At 42.5% G+C, this 18,229-nt stretch overlaps 1 protein-coding gene and 1 long non-coding RNA gene across 2 annotated transcripts in view; both read left to right on the top strand.

Annotated features, from left to right (window-relative positions):
• Positions 1 to 235: 235 nt before the first annotated feature.
• LOC146691596 (E3 ubiquitin-protein ligase pellino homolog 2) lies at positions 236 to 9,748 on the top strand. The gene is made up of 7 exons (XM_085431470.1): positions 236 to 586; positions 4,263 to 4,392; positions 6,953 to 7,054; positions 7,478 to 7,672; positions 8,275 to 8,460; positions 8,568 to 8,773; positions 8,943 to 9,748. Exons 1-7 carry the CDS (start codon positions 507 to 509, stop codon positions 9,325 to 9,327), a joined length of 1,284 nt encoding a protein of 427 aa, XP_085287596.1. The 5' UTR covers positions 236 to 506; the 3' UTR covers positions 9,328 to 9,748.
• A 6,338-nt stretch (positions 9,749 to 16,086) lies between these two features.
• Positions 16,087 to 18,229, top strand: part of LOC146691594 (uncharacterized) — a 28,823-nt gene continuing 26,680 nt past the window's right edge. The window contains exons 1-2 of the long non-coding RNA XR_014915073.1: positions 16,087 to 16,141; positions 16,296 to 16,367. This is a non-coding gene — a long non-coding RNA (uncharacterized LOC146691594). The remainder of the gene's footprint in view (positions 16,142 to 16,295; positions 16,368 to 18,229) is intronic.

Below are 18,229 nucleotides of genomic sequence, written 5' to 3'. Positions count from 1 at the left end.
ACGGATGCATCCATTCGTATTCCGCGGGTGGATACGTTCATGGCGCTTTTACGTTCTAAATGCTGAACTGCATTTATTTATCTAATAATCGCACGTGAAGTTTTTATCAGCATTTTCAATCGAGAAGTTGCACGTTTTTCCCAACGGGCGTAAATTTTATCAAATTTTTCGACATATGCTGTGAATGGCATCCTCTTCCCCCAATTTATGGTACAGCCCACTCCCTACCGTTAGCCGTTGTTGTATCCCCTGCTACTGAACAGATTTGTCGCGATACAAACTAGCTACACACTGGCATTAAAGCCACGAAAAGATGCTCCTTCACCGGATTAAAACAATGAAAAAAACACCTAGAAGTCTGGAAAAACTTTGCCCAACAGTGCCCAAACTTTGGTAGACTACAACCAAAACCACTTCCCTACAGTTTCGAGTGTGTTAGCATTGTTTTATCTCACCACTATTGCAATTGGACGCGTTTTTTGCCCCATCTGGACCAGTCCAGTCTGATGAATTCACCGAAAAAAGACGGAGATGATGATGTGCCCGTTAAAGACCCGGTAAAATACGGCGAATTGGTCATTTTGGGGTAAGTCTTTTAAAACCTTAAGCTAGAGTGAAATTATATCGTTTGGTGAACAGCTCCAGTGGCAAATTAACCTTTAAATATGTAGCGGTTTCACCAGCACAAATAACCCAGCAAATGACGTTCGAGTTCAGCTTTAATCCACTGCTCTTACAAAATATATCGCGCTTACGGTTGTTTTAGGGTTATTAAATCAATCGTAGTAAGGGATTCTAGCTTATTTCTCATTTATGTTACATTGTCGTCGTTTTCCCTCACCGGTGTAGCTGTGTAGTAATGTTAAAAAGTAAGTTTTTAAGGCATTTTATCTCAAACTACAGCCCAGCATAGTTTCTCCATCATGTTTAAGTGTAAAGGTGCAACATCTGCCTTGGCCATAGTACATAAGGCTACTACGGATGTAGCCGGTTTTTCATCAATGGTTGTAGTGGCAGCGCTGGATTGCTCAGACCTGAAAATCCCAATGATGTCATACTTTGCTGGATCGGTGCTCGCTAAAAGTAGCAGGGAGGAGAACAGCGTCGTCTGAAAAATGCGTTTTGCTTATATTCATAGTCATAGTCGCGCTCTCGTTTGGTATTACTAATTAATAAAACGTCTCAGCCAGATGACCGTCCATGCCAGGGCGGGAGGGAGGGAGGGAGTGAGGGAGGAAGGAGGAGGAGGAGGCGGAGGAGGAGAAAAGCCCTTCTACATCACCAGCGCACGCAAGTACAGGAGTGGGCAGGATGTGCTGATGACAGCCACCAGCTTCCACAGCACTTCCAGCCCTGCAGCTCCACTCTATGCACAGTTTGCAAGGACCAGGAAATTACAACACACATATACACATACACAATCATATACACAGCCTTACACAGGCCTCCCTTTTGCCCTGCAGAGCTTCCTGTGTATGCCAAAGATAACTGACCTAATGGCCTATCTCTTCCCCTCCAGCTGAACACAGAGTGAGGAGGCTGTAGCCCGCCTGCATTAGAATACTGATTAACGTCCGTTTGAACACAGCAGCCCTTTACACGCTCACATCAGAGTAAGGATGTGAGAACTGAATGCCTATTTTGAGAATTTTTTTCCTTTTTTTGGCTGTGGAACTTGAACACCAGTGTGCTCTGCAGTGTGTGCCGAAATGCGCCTCCTCGATGGCTAAAAAAATGCATTTTGTACAACCTCACTTTCAAAGCTGTGGTGATTGAGAGTCGGTTTTGATTGTGCCCTGCCAGACTGGTAACCTGTCTGTGGTTTTGAAAAAGAGCTGACAGACAAGGATAAAGAGATAAAGCTGATTAACTATCTTCCAGTGCCACAGCCTGGTTGTAGTAGTACACGGTACAGTAATATTGTGAATAATTGTTTTATTATATGGGTGATCACAGGTATATTACATTTGGATTTGTGGAATTTATTGCTCTCAAACATACAGCAGGTAATTTTGCCTGGAGGCAGGCAGTGTAAGAACAGGTTGTATCTTTTACTGCTTCCTGTCAGATTTCATAATTTTCTGGCCATGTTTTATGCAACTGTGGTTTGGCTTTGCATCTGTCAGCTTTGATGATCCCATGCCCCTTGTGGTCAATGTCTACTTCACTGCTGGCCATGTGATCTTTGCAGAGGCTGCTTGCCTGCTATCTCTCGTCACCTTAGTTATTCTGGACCCCATGTACCACCACCATGCCCCGTCCAGCAACCCCCTCTATTCGCTATGCGAACACCCTCTTGTCTTCTCACACCTTTCTATTCTCCTCCATAACTTATCTCAATATGGTCTCTGTCTCATTCCTCTGTCTATCACCCAGCCCTTTCTCTAGCCGACCATTCAGTGTTTTGCTGAGTGCTGACTTTCACAGAGGCAGGCCTCCTTGGTGACTTGCCCTCAACGAAAATAAACCTCGTGTTGAGGGGCAGAAGGAGTGAATATTTCATATAGCGCCTTATGATGTGTGCACATTTGTGATGCAGGCTGAACTGCCCACAAACGCATCTTAAAGAGCTGCTGTCCTTCTGGCCTTTCCCCCTCAATCCTCTGCTTTGCGTGATCTTTCAGTCCCTGTTCTCCATCTCCCGTCCTTCATTTTATTCACTTATTTCTCTAAAACTTGTGATAGCTTCTGACTGTTTTTCTGCCTCCATTTCGACCAACCTGCTACCCTTTTCTCTATCTCCTGCAGCCTCTTATCCTTTGCCCTATTTTATGTGCTCTGACTTTTGGCCAAAGCCCTGAAAGCTCTGTGCTTGTGTGTCCGTGATTCCTGCACCAGTCTTTTCCTTGTTAGTCACAGTTTAGTTTGAACTGTCAGAGCAGGCCAGGAAGGGTACAGGTTTGCATTGAGTCATGCTCTTTAATTGGATTTCACATAAAAAAAAATCAAAGTTGAATGTGCCCTGTTTGTAGTATTTCCAGGTGACATACTTGATCTGTTCAGCATCATCATCCCACCTTCCTTTCCCGCTCTATCCTGAGGATTGTCAACCACAGAAAATCTATGTTCTGAGATTCATGGAATTGAAAATGCACAATATCAACTTGCTCTTAGACAAGCTCACAGATTGAACCATCAAAGATGGCTGTGTGGGAACATCCAAGCAGATCAACAGTTTCTGAAATACTCAGACCACCCGTCTAGAACATGCCACTTGCAAAGTCACTTAAATCATCTTTCTTCATTCCTTTTGTAAATTCATCGCAGTGTCAGAGCTACACTTTACTGACACTCAAAAAGTAGGCAGTGCTTCCTTTTGTACTCAAATCAAGACCAAAAGTCAGAAGAAAACCAGACCAGATGGCTTTTCATCCCATCAACTGTGGGGAGCAGTGAAGATGGTTATTATCAAAATTGTGAGTCTTGCCTGCAGGACTTCCTCTGAATGCTTTTAATAAGAAACATGTCCTGCTCATTAGTCACAAGCCTTACATACTGCCTTTTTTGTGAACTCAAGCTGTGAAAGAAATTACATTGACCCAGCTACAGAAAACATTGAGGACAAATTCAATATCTTAGTTAAGGTGTCAGAAGGATTTTCATTTAAAAGCCTTATATTGAGTTATAAAACAGTAATGGGCTGGACTATGTTATTTACCACCCTCTGAAAGAACCTATCATATCTGCTTGCTATTAATGAACACAAAGCTTCAAAGTATTATTCAGTATCCTCTCCAGACCACTTACTCAACTCTTTATGGTTAATGTAATTGGGCAATGGTGTGATGAAAATAAATCTGTCTTGCTGAAGATGCTTTATATTGTAAGAGGTTAGATGAAGAGCGAGCTCTTCTTTAGTGAACGTGGGCCTTAAGGACAAGCCGAGTGAGTCAGATCAAGTGCAGGTTGTCTTTCTCATTGAGGTTCAGCAGTTTAACATGAATCACGAGTGGCCTGAATGTGCTGCTCTAATTCATTTCAAACGAGCGAGCAGCGGTATTGCTGTAAAGATGCACATAATTAATTGAGCTTGCACTTTAATTGCCGTTATTTTCCTGACATCTTGGCAGCTTCAGTGTCATTTAAGTGATGACTTATGATAAGTATGCAAACAAGATAACTGTGTTTTTAACACAATTAGGCTTTCTCAATAAAGCTAGATGTCGCCTGTATTCCAGCCCAAATTAGATTACTTAAACATCATTTGTTGGTTTCAGTAGATATTTTTCGTCATGTTCTTGTGTTTGTTTATCTTCCTCCAGCTACAATGGCTCCCTTCCAAACGGAGACCGTGGGCGCAGAAAGAGCCGCTTTGCTCTGTACCGAAGGGCCAAGGCCAACGGTGTCAAGCCCAGTGCTGTGCACATCCTCAATACACCACAGGACAGCAAGGTACGTGTCCATGCGCATGTGTGTGTGTGTGCTATAGTTTTCATCATTGTGTAACATGAGTTTCCTTCCTGTAACCCCTGTTGTGTGCCAGAGGAAGGATGACTAATCATGAAGACAGGTTTATGTGGTCTGTCTGTGTGTGTGTGTGTCATCCTACATAAGGCTGTTTGATGTACTGAAAGATGCTGCATGTAAAAAACTTGAGCTGAATTAAGATTTTAATCTGGAGATGACTGATACTGATTACTGCTTGGATACTGTTTTTAGCTAGTACAAAATTCAGGTATCAATAAATCGGCCAACATTTATATTATTTTGGATGGATATTTTTTTCCCACACAGAGACTTTGCTTGGGTGGTCTTTCAAGTATATGAACAATAACCAACAGTATTGTTTATTTATTTATTTAATTTAAGATAACAGTACCACCTATGATCAGAATACCAGTTGAAAAGCCACTTACTTTTATTTTGAAAGTTCAGTCACTGTTAAGGTCCCATTATAACGTCTGTGCAGTACCTGACAAAAAGCACTGTATGACAAATTATTAACATTAAACTTCAGATTCGCAGCTGCAGTTGCTGCAGCTTAATTGAAGAGACAAGTGTAAGATTGTGTTGGTTGTACCGCCATTTTTATCATACATTAGCACAGAAGCTCAGAGATTCACAGAGTTTACAGAGGAAGAAGTTGCAACAATCTGAAATGGTAAATGGCCTGTATTTGTATAGTGCTTTACTAGTCCCTAAGGACCCCAAAGCGCTTTACACAACCAGTCATCCATCCATTCACACACTGGTGATGGCAGCTACATTGTAGCCACAGCCACCCTGGGGCGCACTGACAGAGGCGAGGCTGTCGGACACTGGCGCCACCGGGCCCTCTGACCACCACCAGTAGGCAACGGGTAAAGTGTCTTGCCCAAAGACACAACGACCGAGACTGTCCAAGCCGGGGCTCGAACAAGGCGAACTCCCAACTCTTGAGCCACGAAAAGATGAGACCTTGTGGAGAAAAACTTGGCTGTTCTTTGGTTCTTGGTTCTTGTTTTGACTTCTTCTCCTCCTATATGAGGTTTTGTCTGAATGGTGACACCTGTTGTTCAGGAGAATATTGCAGCAGGTATCTGCACTGTAACAGGGACCATAAATGGAAGAGGCTGTGTGATAATGTTACCAACAGTGCACCAATGTGGCGAGTATACTGGGGCCAAAACCATGTGGCAGGGCCAACCTGGCTCACTGGCAGAGTTGGTTTTTTGGCTCTCCTTGACACCATTCAGCTGTCCACCAGAAAGTTCCTGGCCCAGCAGTCTTAGACTGCCACTGAAAGCAGTATTCCTTGCTGTTTTTTGGAAGTCTGCTATAAGCCGCAGAGCCACACTAAATAATATCCCCATGGAGCGAGGCAAACATTCAGGACCACCTAAAAGTAATGCTGTCATGTTCATCACCACCACCTAATGTGATCTGAAAAAACATAGAACTATCTCAAAACCTGGGAATTTTTGACAGTGTCAAATTTGTGTCAGAGCTGTCGTATTATATTTGATTTCAGTGGTGTACTTAATGAAGCTGAACATGAGAGTGATCAGATTTGTGGGATTGTATTACACAAACTGGTTAACAACTTACCATGAAACCCACACCACACCACCATCTGTTCTGCTGTGTTGTTACATGTGCTTTGCTGAGAGCTGACTCTGTAAGAGAATCTGTGTGATGACACCATGTCTAGACTCTTCCAAGCATCTTATTCAGCAATTTCCAACACAACAAAGAAAGGCTTTTATATCAGCAGACACGTCATCCAGTATCTATATTAGATCAACATCCACCGGCTGATCTGTTTGTCTGGCGCTTAGTAGAAGACCAGCACGTCATTGCTAAATGCTGCTCTTAATGTTGGATGATGGTACCGTGGTTAGCACTTTGGCTTCACAACAAGGTTCCCGAATCATGGTGAGGTGGAGTTTGCGTGTTCTTCCTGGGTCTGCGAGAGTTCTCTGACTTTTACCCACAATCCAAAGACATAAGTTAGGTTGTATGATTATATGGGTAAATGTGGCTTGTAGTCTAAAATGCAGTCCCCAACCTTTTTTGTGCCACGACCGGTTTATGTCCAACAATATTTTCACTGACCGGCCTTTAAGGTGCCGCAACAAAATAAAACCAGTACCGGTAGCAAAAAAAGAAGATTTATTCATAACACATGGGGAAAAGACCCAGGAAAACCGAGTTGACGATAAAAACCCTAAAACCGATCAATTTCACAACTCTCACGGCCCGGTTCCAATGACTCACGGCCAGTACCGGTCCGTGGCCCGGGGGTTGGGGACTGTTGGTTTAAAATGCTTGGAGTGGTAAGACTGGAAAAGTGTTGTATAAATGCCAGTCCCTTTGCACAAACTGTTTGAATTTAAAGGCGCCTTTAAAAACAAAAATGTAGATATACTTTATTTGCTTATAACTGTGTGTTTTACTTAAGAATATGGGTGGTTAAATGAAAAGAAAGAAGCTTCCAGAAAATGACAAGTTGTTGCTGTTGTTGTTGTTGCAGGCGGTGCACAGCAGGGGGCAGCACAGCATCTCTTTCACCCTGTCCCGAAACCAGACCGTGGTGGTGGAGTACTGCCATGACAACAACACAGACATGTTCCAGGTAACACAGCAAGCAAACAAAGTCAACTTTTATTTTCTTTTGAGTGATGAGAGGATTCACAGCAAAATGTACTCCAAGAAGTGCGATCATGTGCAAGTTTCCAACTGTTATGTAATCCCATCAAAGTCATTTCTACAGGAGGGTAGATTATTTTGGTTCAGAACTGGGACCATTAAGTGTTAAAAATAAAGAGATTTACGTCATAGCTCCAAGAAAGTCTATTTTTATGCACACGCTTGTGCTTTTCTATTGCTCTTACAGATCTTTTTAAACATAAAAATGAACCATCTTGCCCAGATAGCTCAAAGCCATAAAATTATGAGCACTGATGCTTTAAAAGAAATAGCTCTGCTTACCAATAACATTTTAATGAGACATTTGTTTCAGTTAATAAATAGTATTTTTCTGTGCTGTGCCCTGCAGATTGGACGCTCCACAGAGAGTCCTATTGACTTTGTGGTAACAGACACCTCTGGAGGAAAGGAAGGCGAAGATCCTTCCATTGCTCCCAGCACCATTTCCCGTTTTGCCTGCAGAATAGTGTGCGAGCGCAACCCGCCTTACACTGCACGCATCTATGCTGCAGGCTTTGACTCCTCCAAAAATATTTTCTTAGGGGTGAGTAGACTCATACTCCAGCAACAGGTTTCTAATAACAGAATATTTTAGATTTTAAGTTATTGAAAAATCTAACTGAGTCCCAGTTTCTTGTCTACTGTACACATCCTGATGATTTAAGAGAGCTTAACTTTCCATGAAACGATCTGATAAAAATTGCAGTGTTTGACTAGCTTTCACTCATTTTCAGTCCATTCCTTGTACCTGACCATTTTGAGAGTGTTGCTTTGTATGTTACGCCACTTAACACTGACCTATGAATCATTCAAGCATAGAAAAGCACCTGCCTGCAAGGGATGGGTGCGTTGTCCATGTGTTTCCATGTGTATTTGCACATCTCAATAAATTGCTGTACCCATTTTCCTTGCAAAATGGTGCGGTGGCCAAAGACTTTTGCACAGTGCTGTGGGACTTCTGTTGTAGAAAGTGATGCACTGAAGATCTAACTGCAAAGTCTTTTTTCCCTGTGTTTTTGGACTGCCTGTATTTGAAAGTAAGACGAGAGCAGCACTCTTCATGCTGGGAATAACAGTATGATTGACACAATAAAAATACTTTCTGAAACATATCAATATTATGTTTTAATGTCTTTGCTGCCACAGGAGAAAGCAACCAAATGGAAAAATCCTGATGGGCATATGGATGGCCTCACCACTAATGGGGTGCTAGTGATGCACCCACAGGGCTTCCCAGAGGATCCCAAGCAAGGCCTGTGGAGGGAGATCTCCGTCTGTGGAGATGTTTATGCGCTGCGGGAGACACGGTCTGGACCCAGCAGGGGGACGCTGGTGAGTTGCCGCAGGTTTGGTTACCATATCTACATTTCTTCAGTGAACTTTCGGGGTCTGTGTTTGCCTTTTATTGTACACAAATATCTGTTTGTGCGTCACTTCAGGCGGAGGGGGAGAGCAGCGCACTACGTGACGGGTCGCTCGTCGATCTCTGTGGTGCTACTCTGCTGTGGCGCACCGGTGAGGGGCTCATGCGCTCTCCCACTCTGCGTCACCTGGAGGCGCTTCGTCAGGAGCTTAACGCATCCCGGCCCCAGTGTCCCGTCGGCCTCAGCACACTGGCGTTCCCCAGCCTTCCACGCAGTCATAGGTCAGGGCCACACTGATGGTTAAATTAAGGTCTTGTTATTTATTTAAAAACGGATTATTTCCAATTACTAATTTTAGGAGAAAATTCTTCACAGGTTTTTCTATTTTGTTACACACGCATGCATTAAAAAATTTTCTTTAAAATATCGGTACACTTTATTTAACTTCAGCCTTGAAGAGCGTCAACCCTGGGTCTACCTCGCCTGTGGCCACGTCCACGGACGCCACGATTGGGGCCAGAGATCGGAGAGAGAGGAAGATCCAGGAGAGGGTGAAGGCTCCACCACCCGGCGAGAATGTCCCCTGTGCAGGAGCGTGGGTCCCTACGTGCCGCTGTGGCTGGGCTGTGAGCCTGCGGTGTATGTGGATGCCGGAGCCCCCACTCACGGTTTTGTGCCATGTGGCCACGTCTGCTCAGAGAGGACAGCCAAGTACTGGGCTGAGACTCCTCTGCCCCATGGGACGCATGCCTTCAGACCTGTCTGCCCCTTCTGCTCCACTGCCCTGAGCTCCCCCGGCTGGACACGGCTCATCTTCCAGGGCCCCATCGACTAATCACCACTTCTCAGCAACAACCACAATAGCAGGAAGCTACCTGAGCTGCGTTCATGCGTTCAAATGTTGATCAGTATGATAAGCGTGTGTGTTCTGTACAATAACACTCTCTGTTACTGAATGTAGCTCAGTGCTGACAAATCCTTCCCTTTGTTTATCCTTTAGGGCTTGCTGATTAGTGTAAGATCAAGAAAATAGGACAGAATTATCAGTGCTGTCAATTCAAAGTGTTTTCTAAATTTTAAACCATTTCCCGCCCCCCTCGAGTCAGAGGGTTTTAATTCCAGCTGAACACAGTGGCAGTTGATTTCAGTCATTACTCGTCTTTCAGCGAGACACAGCTCTCAGAAGTGATGCTGCACGTTCACAGCTTAAACTATGATGCTGCATTTTAACTATATTATCAAATGATAGCCACATGACTTTCTGCTGTGGAATATATATATATATATATATATATATATATACATTTTTTTTTAAATTAGTTCATTGGCTGCGGCAGGACTTTCATCACAAAAAAACTTAATGCTTCTGGCATCAACTTCCATAAGAAAATATCTTATCTGACATCAGCATTATAATTAATGGTTTTCCTTTCTGAACTAGCAACCGTTTTATATTTCTAGCTGTGTTCTCAGTGGGCTTTGTTAACTGCGGATGGTTGATGATTATAATGTGGGATCAGTGGCTCGTGCTTCCATACAGCATTTAACACTCTTCCTGATCCATGAAGGAAAACTTCACAACTATTTCTGAAGTTAAGGAATTAGAAGCATATGTTGTTGGAGTCCTTTACATATCACTGTAGAGTAAGATCTATGCACAGACTGCCCATTAATGACAGACCCCTATGTGTTGTAATTCTTTGGACAGTAACCTGCAGATTGTTGGATTAGCTCCGAAGGGCCAGAGGGAACACTGCAGTACTTTTACAGCAGATCTTTTCCTAATTATGAAGCAGGGTAAGGATAAACAAAGGCTTGGAATGAAAACCGGGTATGAACTCCACTTCCCAACTCTGAAGCAATAATAGCACTCCCATAGATAAGCTAGATGTTATGCTATGTTTAGCCAAGTGTTAGGTCAGCAGTCCAATTCAAATGTGGCTGAAATGGTTTCCAGGTAAAGGGCTCAACCAGAGGCGTGTTCAATCCCGTGACTTATTTCCAAATTGGGGGTCATAGACCAGAGAATATGAGTGATACCACAAGCTGCAGATTTGAAAGACTTAATGCCTGATCCATATTTAATTACTAATTCTATCATTTCTTTACTGTGCTGGTAATGCTGCAAAACTATCCAGCTTGTTCTTTGTTAATTTGAACACACTTCTGGTTTCTGAATTATGTTAAACAGGGTGTATGGTAGTGTGATGGAGTGTCAGTAGGCTTGACCTTGTGTAACCTCAAAACATTTTTTTTGGGTTATTGTTTCAAAGAAAACTATTTTGTTAGGAAACGGGGAGGGTTTTATTTGGGGAAGTGGGAGGAATTCTTTTAGATGTTCAGTGTTTAAAAAAATTATACAGCAACTATTTTTCTATCTGACAATTGGTTTTAGTTAACTGTTGTTACTCAGTGTACGTACGCAAGTTGTGTATGTTACGAGATATAATCGTGCGGTAGATGTAGGGGAGCTTGTGAGTGAGAAAACATTGCCAACACTGTGTCTAACGAACACACACACTTTCACACACACTCTGCTACCGTAAAACATTGCCCAGACAATGAATGTAGCCAAAATACTTTGGGCTATATTTAGCCTTCCCTGGTGCTCATATTGAATGGTCTATATTGTGATACTATTTTTGTAACTGAATATTAGGTGTAGCTTGGTGAACTAGCTCAACAAGTAAATTCAATAATAGCCTCAAGTATGAAAGACATAACTGATTTAAAAAACAGGAAAAAAAGAAAGAAATACACTCACGTGAAAAAATTGTGTCTAGCTTGCATGTGCTGAACGTACACATACAGTATGTACACTACACGTACACGTACTCGAAAACTTTGCACGGTGGAGCGCCAACTTGCAATTCATGCTGAGAACGTTTGAGCTGTCTTCCGAGTCCTTCGTTGGTTAAAAACTGCAGCATTTCTGTTTTGTTTTTGTTGTTTTTTGGGGGAGGTGGGCTTTAAAGCAAGAGGAAAAAAGAACGAGCGCCTAAATAGATCCTCATACTTGATAGATCCACGATCTTTGTGAATGAGACCTCTTGAATCCCACTTTGTACTACTATGCTAATATTTTCCACCAAACCAATTCATCACAGAAAGACATTCACATCGATACTTGTTTACATTTTGTATTTGGACCCGTCATGGAGCATTTAAAGCTAATGAAAGACAGCATGTTTTCCATTTGAAGGGGACCTCTTATGCTTCTTCAGTAGCTTTGCATGGTTCACAGTTCAGAATAATCCTTATTTACCTTGACAGCCCACTCAGTTCATTTATTGTGTGAATAAAAGCCATTTTGGCTCCCCGCCCACGCTTTTAACTTTATTCTGATTGGCTGCCCCTCACTCAAAGACTGTTTAAACAGAGGGTGGGTGGGGCTCCTGGTCTCATTGTTAGAGCTGAATTCCTGAGATGACCGTAATCATATGGGCGCAGATGTAGAAGAAAACAGAGCCTTTTGGGTCGTTTGAAGCTTTACCTCGTTATTTGAAAGGTCGACCATTATTAATATCAACATCCACTTTTGTATAAGCATGTGTATGACAGAACAAGAGGAAAGGCATAATAGGTCTCCTTTAAAGTCTAAATATAAGATTTGTAGTGTGGTGGATGAGGGTTGTGTTACTGTTGCTCAGGATTAAGGATTTTAGAGTCACAGCTGAAAGATGCCTGATAAAAGGCACTTTGAGTGAAAAAAAGTTCCAGATTAAGGCGTTCGATGTGAGAGCAGCCACATCTTATGTCCAAATTCTAGAGGGCAAACAGTCGGGTAGATCACCACAGGTCAACCACTTACGGGTCGCATGAAACAGGCAATGAAATCATGTGTATTAGCTGGCCTTCGCAAATCACACCAAATCCAGTGAATCTTGCTTTTGACAAAATATATATAGAGAGAGAGATATGCATATATACAGTACAACATGTAACACCATTGGCATGTGGATGGAGAACAGTTGCAGCACCCCCACTGGGTTCTAGTTTATGAGCTAACGTACAATATTTGTTTGAGTTTTCTTTTTGTTTTATTCTATGACTCACTTTGGGTTATGGACATCCATATGTAACTTTTTTTGAGTTTTAGATTTTAGTATTAGTTAAAAAATTAGAGACTAAGTATTTTAGCTCAGCATCAGGTTGTTTGATACCACCAGTAACATCATCAGCTCTTCCCTAACTTCGTTTGTTATCATATCTATTAATTGACCTTCATAACCAGATGGCCAAACCTCAACTTCCTCAACTTATGAGCTCGTCTCATCGTAGGCGAGTGAGTAGCTGATATGTATAATACAGCATAAAACCTCACAGTTAACAATGCATTCCTTTAACTATAATCTGTGTTGTGTACAGCTATTTTGTATTATTTTATAACATATTCTTCTGTAATCGTCCGGTGCACAGACAATCGCTATACACATGTCAATAAACCAGTTCAAAGTTTGCCGTGCTGTCCTTTCTGTTTAACAAGGGAAACAAGAAGGCTCCAGCAGAGGGCGCCCTCTACCAGCTCCGAGGTTTCCACACCATGAGCAGGGTTGCTTTGAGTTGCATCACCTGTTTTAAATAATCATCTGTTTTATGAGCACTTTTGGCAGTCGAGTACGGTACATCACCGCGCAAATGTGATAACGAGCTGCAAATGCCGGCAAAATTACAGGCGGCTTGATTTCAAGCAGAAATATAAAAGACTTTGCAAAGAATTCAGGGTGCCTGGTGAAAGGCTCCCGAAGCCCTGCGTGGAGTGGTGTTATTCAGGAGTTTGTACAGAAATTATGTCACTTCAACCATGAGGAGGAGGCTTTCTGCTTTTGAATAAGCGTTTTTCACGGGTGTCGTGCCGACACGCTACATTTAAAGTCTTTCAAAGCAGGAAAAGAGAAAACCCAAAGACTGCTAAAACTCGAGAGACGGTATGCACAGTTTTAATTTGGGTGCATGCACTACAATTTTCATCTCATGAGCGGCAATATGTTCTTAATTTTAATCATAGGCACATTTTTTAGAAGAAAATTTCCGTACACTCAAAAACGCCAACTTTGCAGAAAGAGAAAATTCACTACCAGTTCTCTTTGTCCATTGGTTTGAGTGCAGTTCACTTTAGAACATCAATGTGATGCATTTAATGTTCGATGCTTGCACCAGATGCACTGTAATGACATAAAAAATAGTCAAAGTAAGAGATGTGCTTGAGGGATCTGGCATCTAGATGATATCCCAGCCTAAGACACATCAGATGACCCATTCAGCAGGCTGGTTGCTGCTATTACTGTATAACCAGTAAGTAATCCACTCTACAGCCTCATTTGGAAGTTTTTATCCAAACAGTAACCACCGATGAAAAGAAAACAAGCCAAACTATGTGTAAGACCTCTGGTGGTCATGTGACAAAAAGCATATAAAATCATTAAACGATGGACGTTACCTTTGGGTCTGAAAAGTGATCTGTGCATAAGAACCTGTAACCTGGATTCTTTTTTGCAACCACCAGGGGGCGATACACGTGGTTGCAAAAAGACTGTAACGCATATAGAAACTGCCCTCTGACCCGCCACTATCATATATGGCTTCAAAAACATCAAGATGGTGATGGTGAAAATGCTCAACTCTCGTCTGAGACCAGAACTTCACAAACCAATGGGTGACATCACAGGAGCTGCATCTATCTTTTGCACTATGACTGGTAAATGTGGTAAGCTGTAAAAAGGAGCTACATAACATGTGCTTCAAGTTGTCAAACGGCGCCTTTTAAACCAAACATGATCCTATGAATGTAGCCAAGATTTATTTATCCTTTCATTTTTTTTTTATTTTTTTTTGATTAACCATAACTTAGTGCTTAACAAATAGTAAGCAAAATATTTCATATTGGAAAGTTGGGACCTGAATTTGTGACCTGATCACTGTGAAGGTCCCAGCATACTACTGCATGGTAGTATGTATGTTCTGCATGTAGGTGCTAATATGTTATCTAGCTGTCTAGTACCACTTTGGGGGCACTATCAAAAATATGTGAAACAGCTACAGATTTTATATAAAAGATACACAAACATACAGTCTGTCAGTATGCATACATATAGCTTGCAGATCCTTTCATGTAGCTAACTTTTCAACCAGCAAGTATCCTAAACATAGCATCGTTATCACTGGGCAGTGCACTGATGGCTTCCTAGAATGCACTCACATGCATCCTCCTAAGCCTCTGCAGAATTCCCATAATGCTTTTCTCTCCATAGTTAAGTCTACTGTCCCTTATTTTTGCTCAACTACAACCTTTGAATACATTAAATGCGTACTGAGCTGGCTATTAGGTGGAGAAAGCTGTTTGCTGGTAATGTGTATGGTACAGGTTAAACTTGTAATGGATTTGAATAAGTTTAAAACAGCTGAACAAGGAAGGATAGGGACAGCGAAAGGGTGCCCAACAGCTTGTTTTTACCCCTGGCCCACTAACAGGGATATCTGGCTGTATTCTGTATGTGGTTGTGTGTCAGGGGATGTGGCATAAATGATGGTGGTATAGTTTAGGCGAACAGAGGAATTCTCAGTGGGGGGATTTGTAGGTTTTGATCCCAGCTAATTAATGTGAATCCCTCAATGGGAGTAATGATATCTGTGACTAGGAAGTTTGAAGGGGACTCTCCGGTCTCTGTGTATTTATATATATATATATATGTGTGTGTGTGTGTGTGTGTGTGTGTGTGTGTGTGTGTGTGTGTGTGTGTGTGTTTTCATGCATGTGTACATATGTGTGTGTGGAGGATGTGTGATAATCAAAGGCTCTGAAGTACGTCTCTGTGGACTCAGCTCTCTGCTCTCGAGGAGGCAGGGGGCGTTCAAGCCATTGTTCCATCAATCTCCCCATTAACTACAAACACTGGGAAACTTTAATTAATCTGGAGCCACAGATGATTAATTAACTTTAAGACTTTCCCCTTTTTTTTCCTTTCCTGCTACACATTTCACTAAATCCCCAAGCAGCAAAAAGTGCTAATTTAGCCACATAATTTACAAATCCAATTAAAGCCAATATTAAGGCATCACAATATGCTGTCCTGTGTTCTCTGGTCTTATAAGACTATTCTCTTTTGTGGCTCGACTAGTGGTGAATACCAACACACGTAAGCTGAGCTGACTGTATTAAACAGGGGTTAAGAGTTGTAATAAGTTTGATTATTTTATGGAGTTTATTATGCGGTGTTATCCTGTTAGGGAGGTGACGCTGTGGCAGTGGATTGGTAATCCACACAGTTTTAGTCTCACCAAGCGGTCTCCCGCTCTACCACCACGGACGCAATCCTCACACATCCCAGTTTGAGAGAGGGAGGCCCAGACTGGATGTGGGTGGATGAACGTGTTGACATATGACAGAGAAAGGAACCTAAACGAAATGTGTCGTGACACTAGCTTTTTTCATCTTTTAGTTTCTGTTCTGCTCAGTTTGCTGTTGAATCTTTTTTGTATTTTATGTTATGTTGTTTTTTTTTATGTGTAGCGCCTTCCCTCTGATGCTAAATGAATATAGGCCAAACATTTCTGTTTTCAAATATTCCCAAAGTTCCTTCTCTTCCTCCCTGATACAGCCCTGAGGAGGCATCTCCGTAATTCCCTGTAAATGACAACTAATGAAGATGGTACGTACTCTCATTGCTTTGTGTCTTTGAGGGGGAAGGGTTGTTCGGTTCAGTTAATGCAAACATATGCATCAGTTTTGTTTTATTCAGTCGCCTCATGGCTGGGGAAACTGGGGAAAACTAAATGCTCCTTTTCTCATTTTCTTCTCCTCAGCGACGTCAGCGGTCAGAGACGAGCGCTCTCCTTTTTGGCTGTATCAAGCACATGCTCAATTAGCGTCGCATGGTAGGTGAGAGCCATTTCGAAAACATTTCTCATTACACCTTATCGCAGGGGCACAGAGGGGGGCAACATGAAGCAAATTAGAGGGGTGAATGAGAGTTGGAGAACGAAGGAAGAAGGGAGGGCTGGAGACATCAAAGTGTTCCCACTCTATTTAAATTGAGTGATCTTGTGTGAAAGATCCCCACTACATAAAGATTAACCCCATCCTCCCTCCCACACACACACACACGGGGCTAATATCTCACACCCACATACCCTTGGATTTATGTGTCAAGGGTTAATAACTACGGGGATGAGGACACTGGGGGGTATGTGTGGGGCGTTCCTGCAGATGCACGTGTGTGTTCACTTATATGTGGAATCTGCATTTGTATGAATTATTGGAGCGGGGGAGACGGGACAAGAAGCGGGCAGCAGAGGTTGGGATCGCACAGTGAGTGCGAGAGAGGCTCAGTTTCATCTTAGACCAAGAGACTGACGTGCTACAAATCCCACCAGTAGCACCACCAAACAGACCTGCCAGCACTCCTCAGGAAACCACTGACACACACACACACACACACACACACAAACACACGCAGAGGCGGAGAACTGATGTGTTGCTTGTTTTCTTCCAGTTTCATCATGTACGTCAGCTTTTCATTACCCCGTTAAATATAAGTTCCAGGGACGTGTAAAGTGAGTGCAGAGACTCACTGAAGCTCCTCTGGTGTTGCATTTGCAGCACAAATGTTTTAATGTCTGTTTTTCCTTTTGTTTGCCACACGCCTGCACGTGTGTGGGTTTTTTAGTGTTTGTGCATGCATGTGTGTGGATTTGTTCCTCTACCTGTTTGTGCCTGGTGTCTTTTAGTATATAAAAAAATGTGTGTGTGAGAATCCTGTCTTCCCCACGCTGTGTATGTGCGTGTGTGTGTGTCTGCTCAATCCCACCCAGTGGATTAGTGACGTCAGAGGAGCTCACCCTCTCCCTCTGATAAGGGGCGTGCGCCGCTGCCGCCCGCTCCCTGCTCCCCGTGCTCAATTTCAGATAGTGCTAATGGAATCTGTCCCGCGCGATTGTAATGCGAGTGAGACTCATTTTCCACGGAGCTTGGAGCTGTCAGCTTGGCAGGACAGTGAAGAGGAGGGGATGTTGGGAAGGAGGAAGGGAGAACCAAGGAAGTGAGAGGGCTGATGGGAGGATGAGGAAGGAGAGGATGATGAGGAGAGTGTGTGTGTGTGTGTGTGTGTGTGTGTGTGTGTGGCTGACATGTGTTTTGGTAGGCCTCTTCCTTCTTGTCAAAAAGCTGTTGTCTAGCTTCCCCCACGCTACTCATTATGGTGCATGCCTATACACACAAAGACACACATTTCCAGATTAACGTCTTGTGATTTAGGTGTTTTTTGGTTAAATTGCAAGTTGCTAAAATGGGTGTTCACTTAATGCTTTTCTAGCATTATGGAACACCAAAAATGGGATCCCGGGAAAGTGGAGAAATTTTAGAGACATTACTTTGCTGTAAGTATTTCCCATGAAAAGTATTCACAGAGACGTCTTTGGAGAGTATTACACTAGATTATGTACTGCAAACTAACCTGTTTATCCTGGACAAAACTACCCAGTACTTTCATGCAACACTTGAATAACACAAAGTTGATATACTTAGTTTGTTTTGCAGGATGTTTCACAAAATGGAAATACATAATTTATCAAAACACATCGTGTACAAATCCAATATGTCATATGATGACATTTCATGTAACCTTTAAATCTGCAGTTTATCAGGTGTCGCTGAGCAGTCCTTAAATTTAATTATAACCTGTCTTCTTTCTCTCCTGTCTCGTCTGCCTTCCTACAGCTTAAAGAAGCAAGTCTGAAAA

Source organism: Copadichromis virginalis, linkage group LG15, assembly GCF_057382275.1.
Source record: "Copadichromis virginalis isolate Kocher_CV1m ecotype Utaka linkage group LG15, C_Virginalis_male_GT1.1, whole genome shotgun sequence".
Lineage (NCBI taxonomy): Eukaryota > Metazoa > Chordata > Actinopteri > Cichliformes > Cichlidae > Copadichromis > Copadichromis virginalis.
This window is presented reverse-complemented; position numbering and strand designations above follow the sequence as displayed.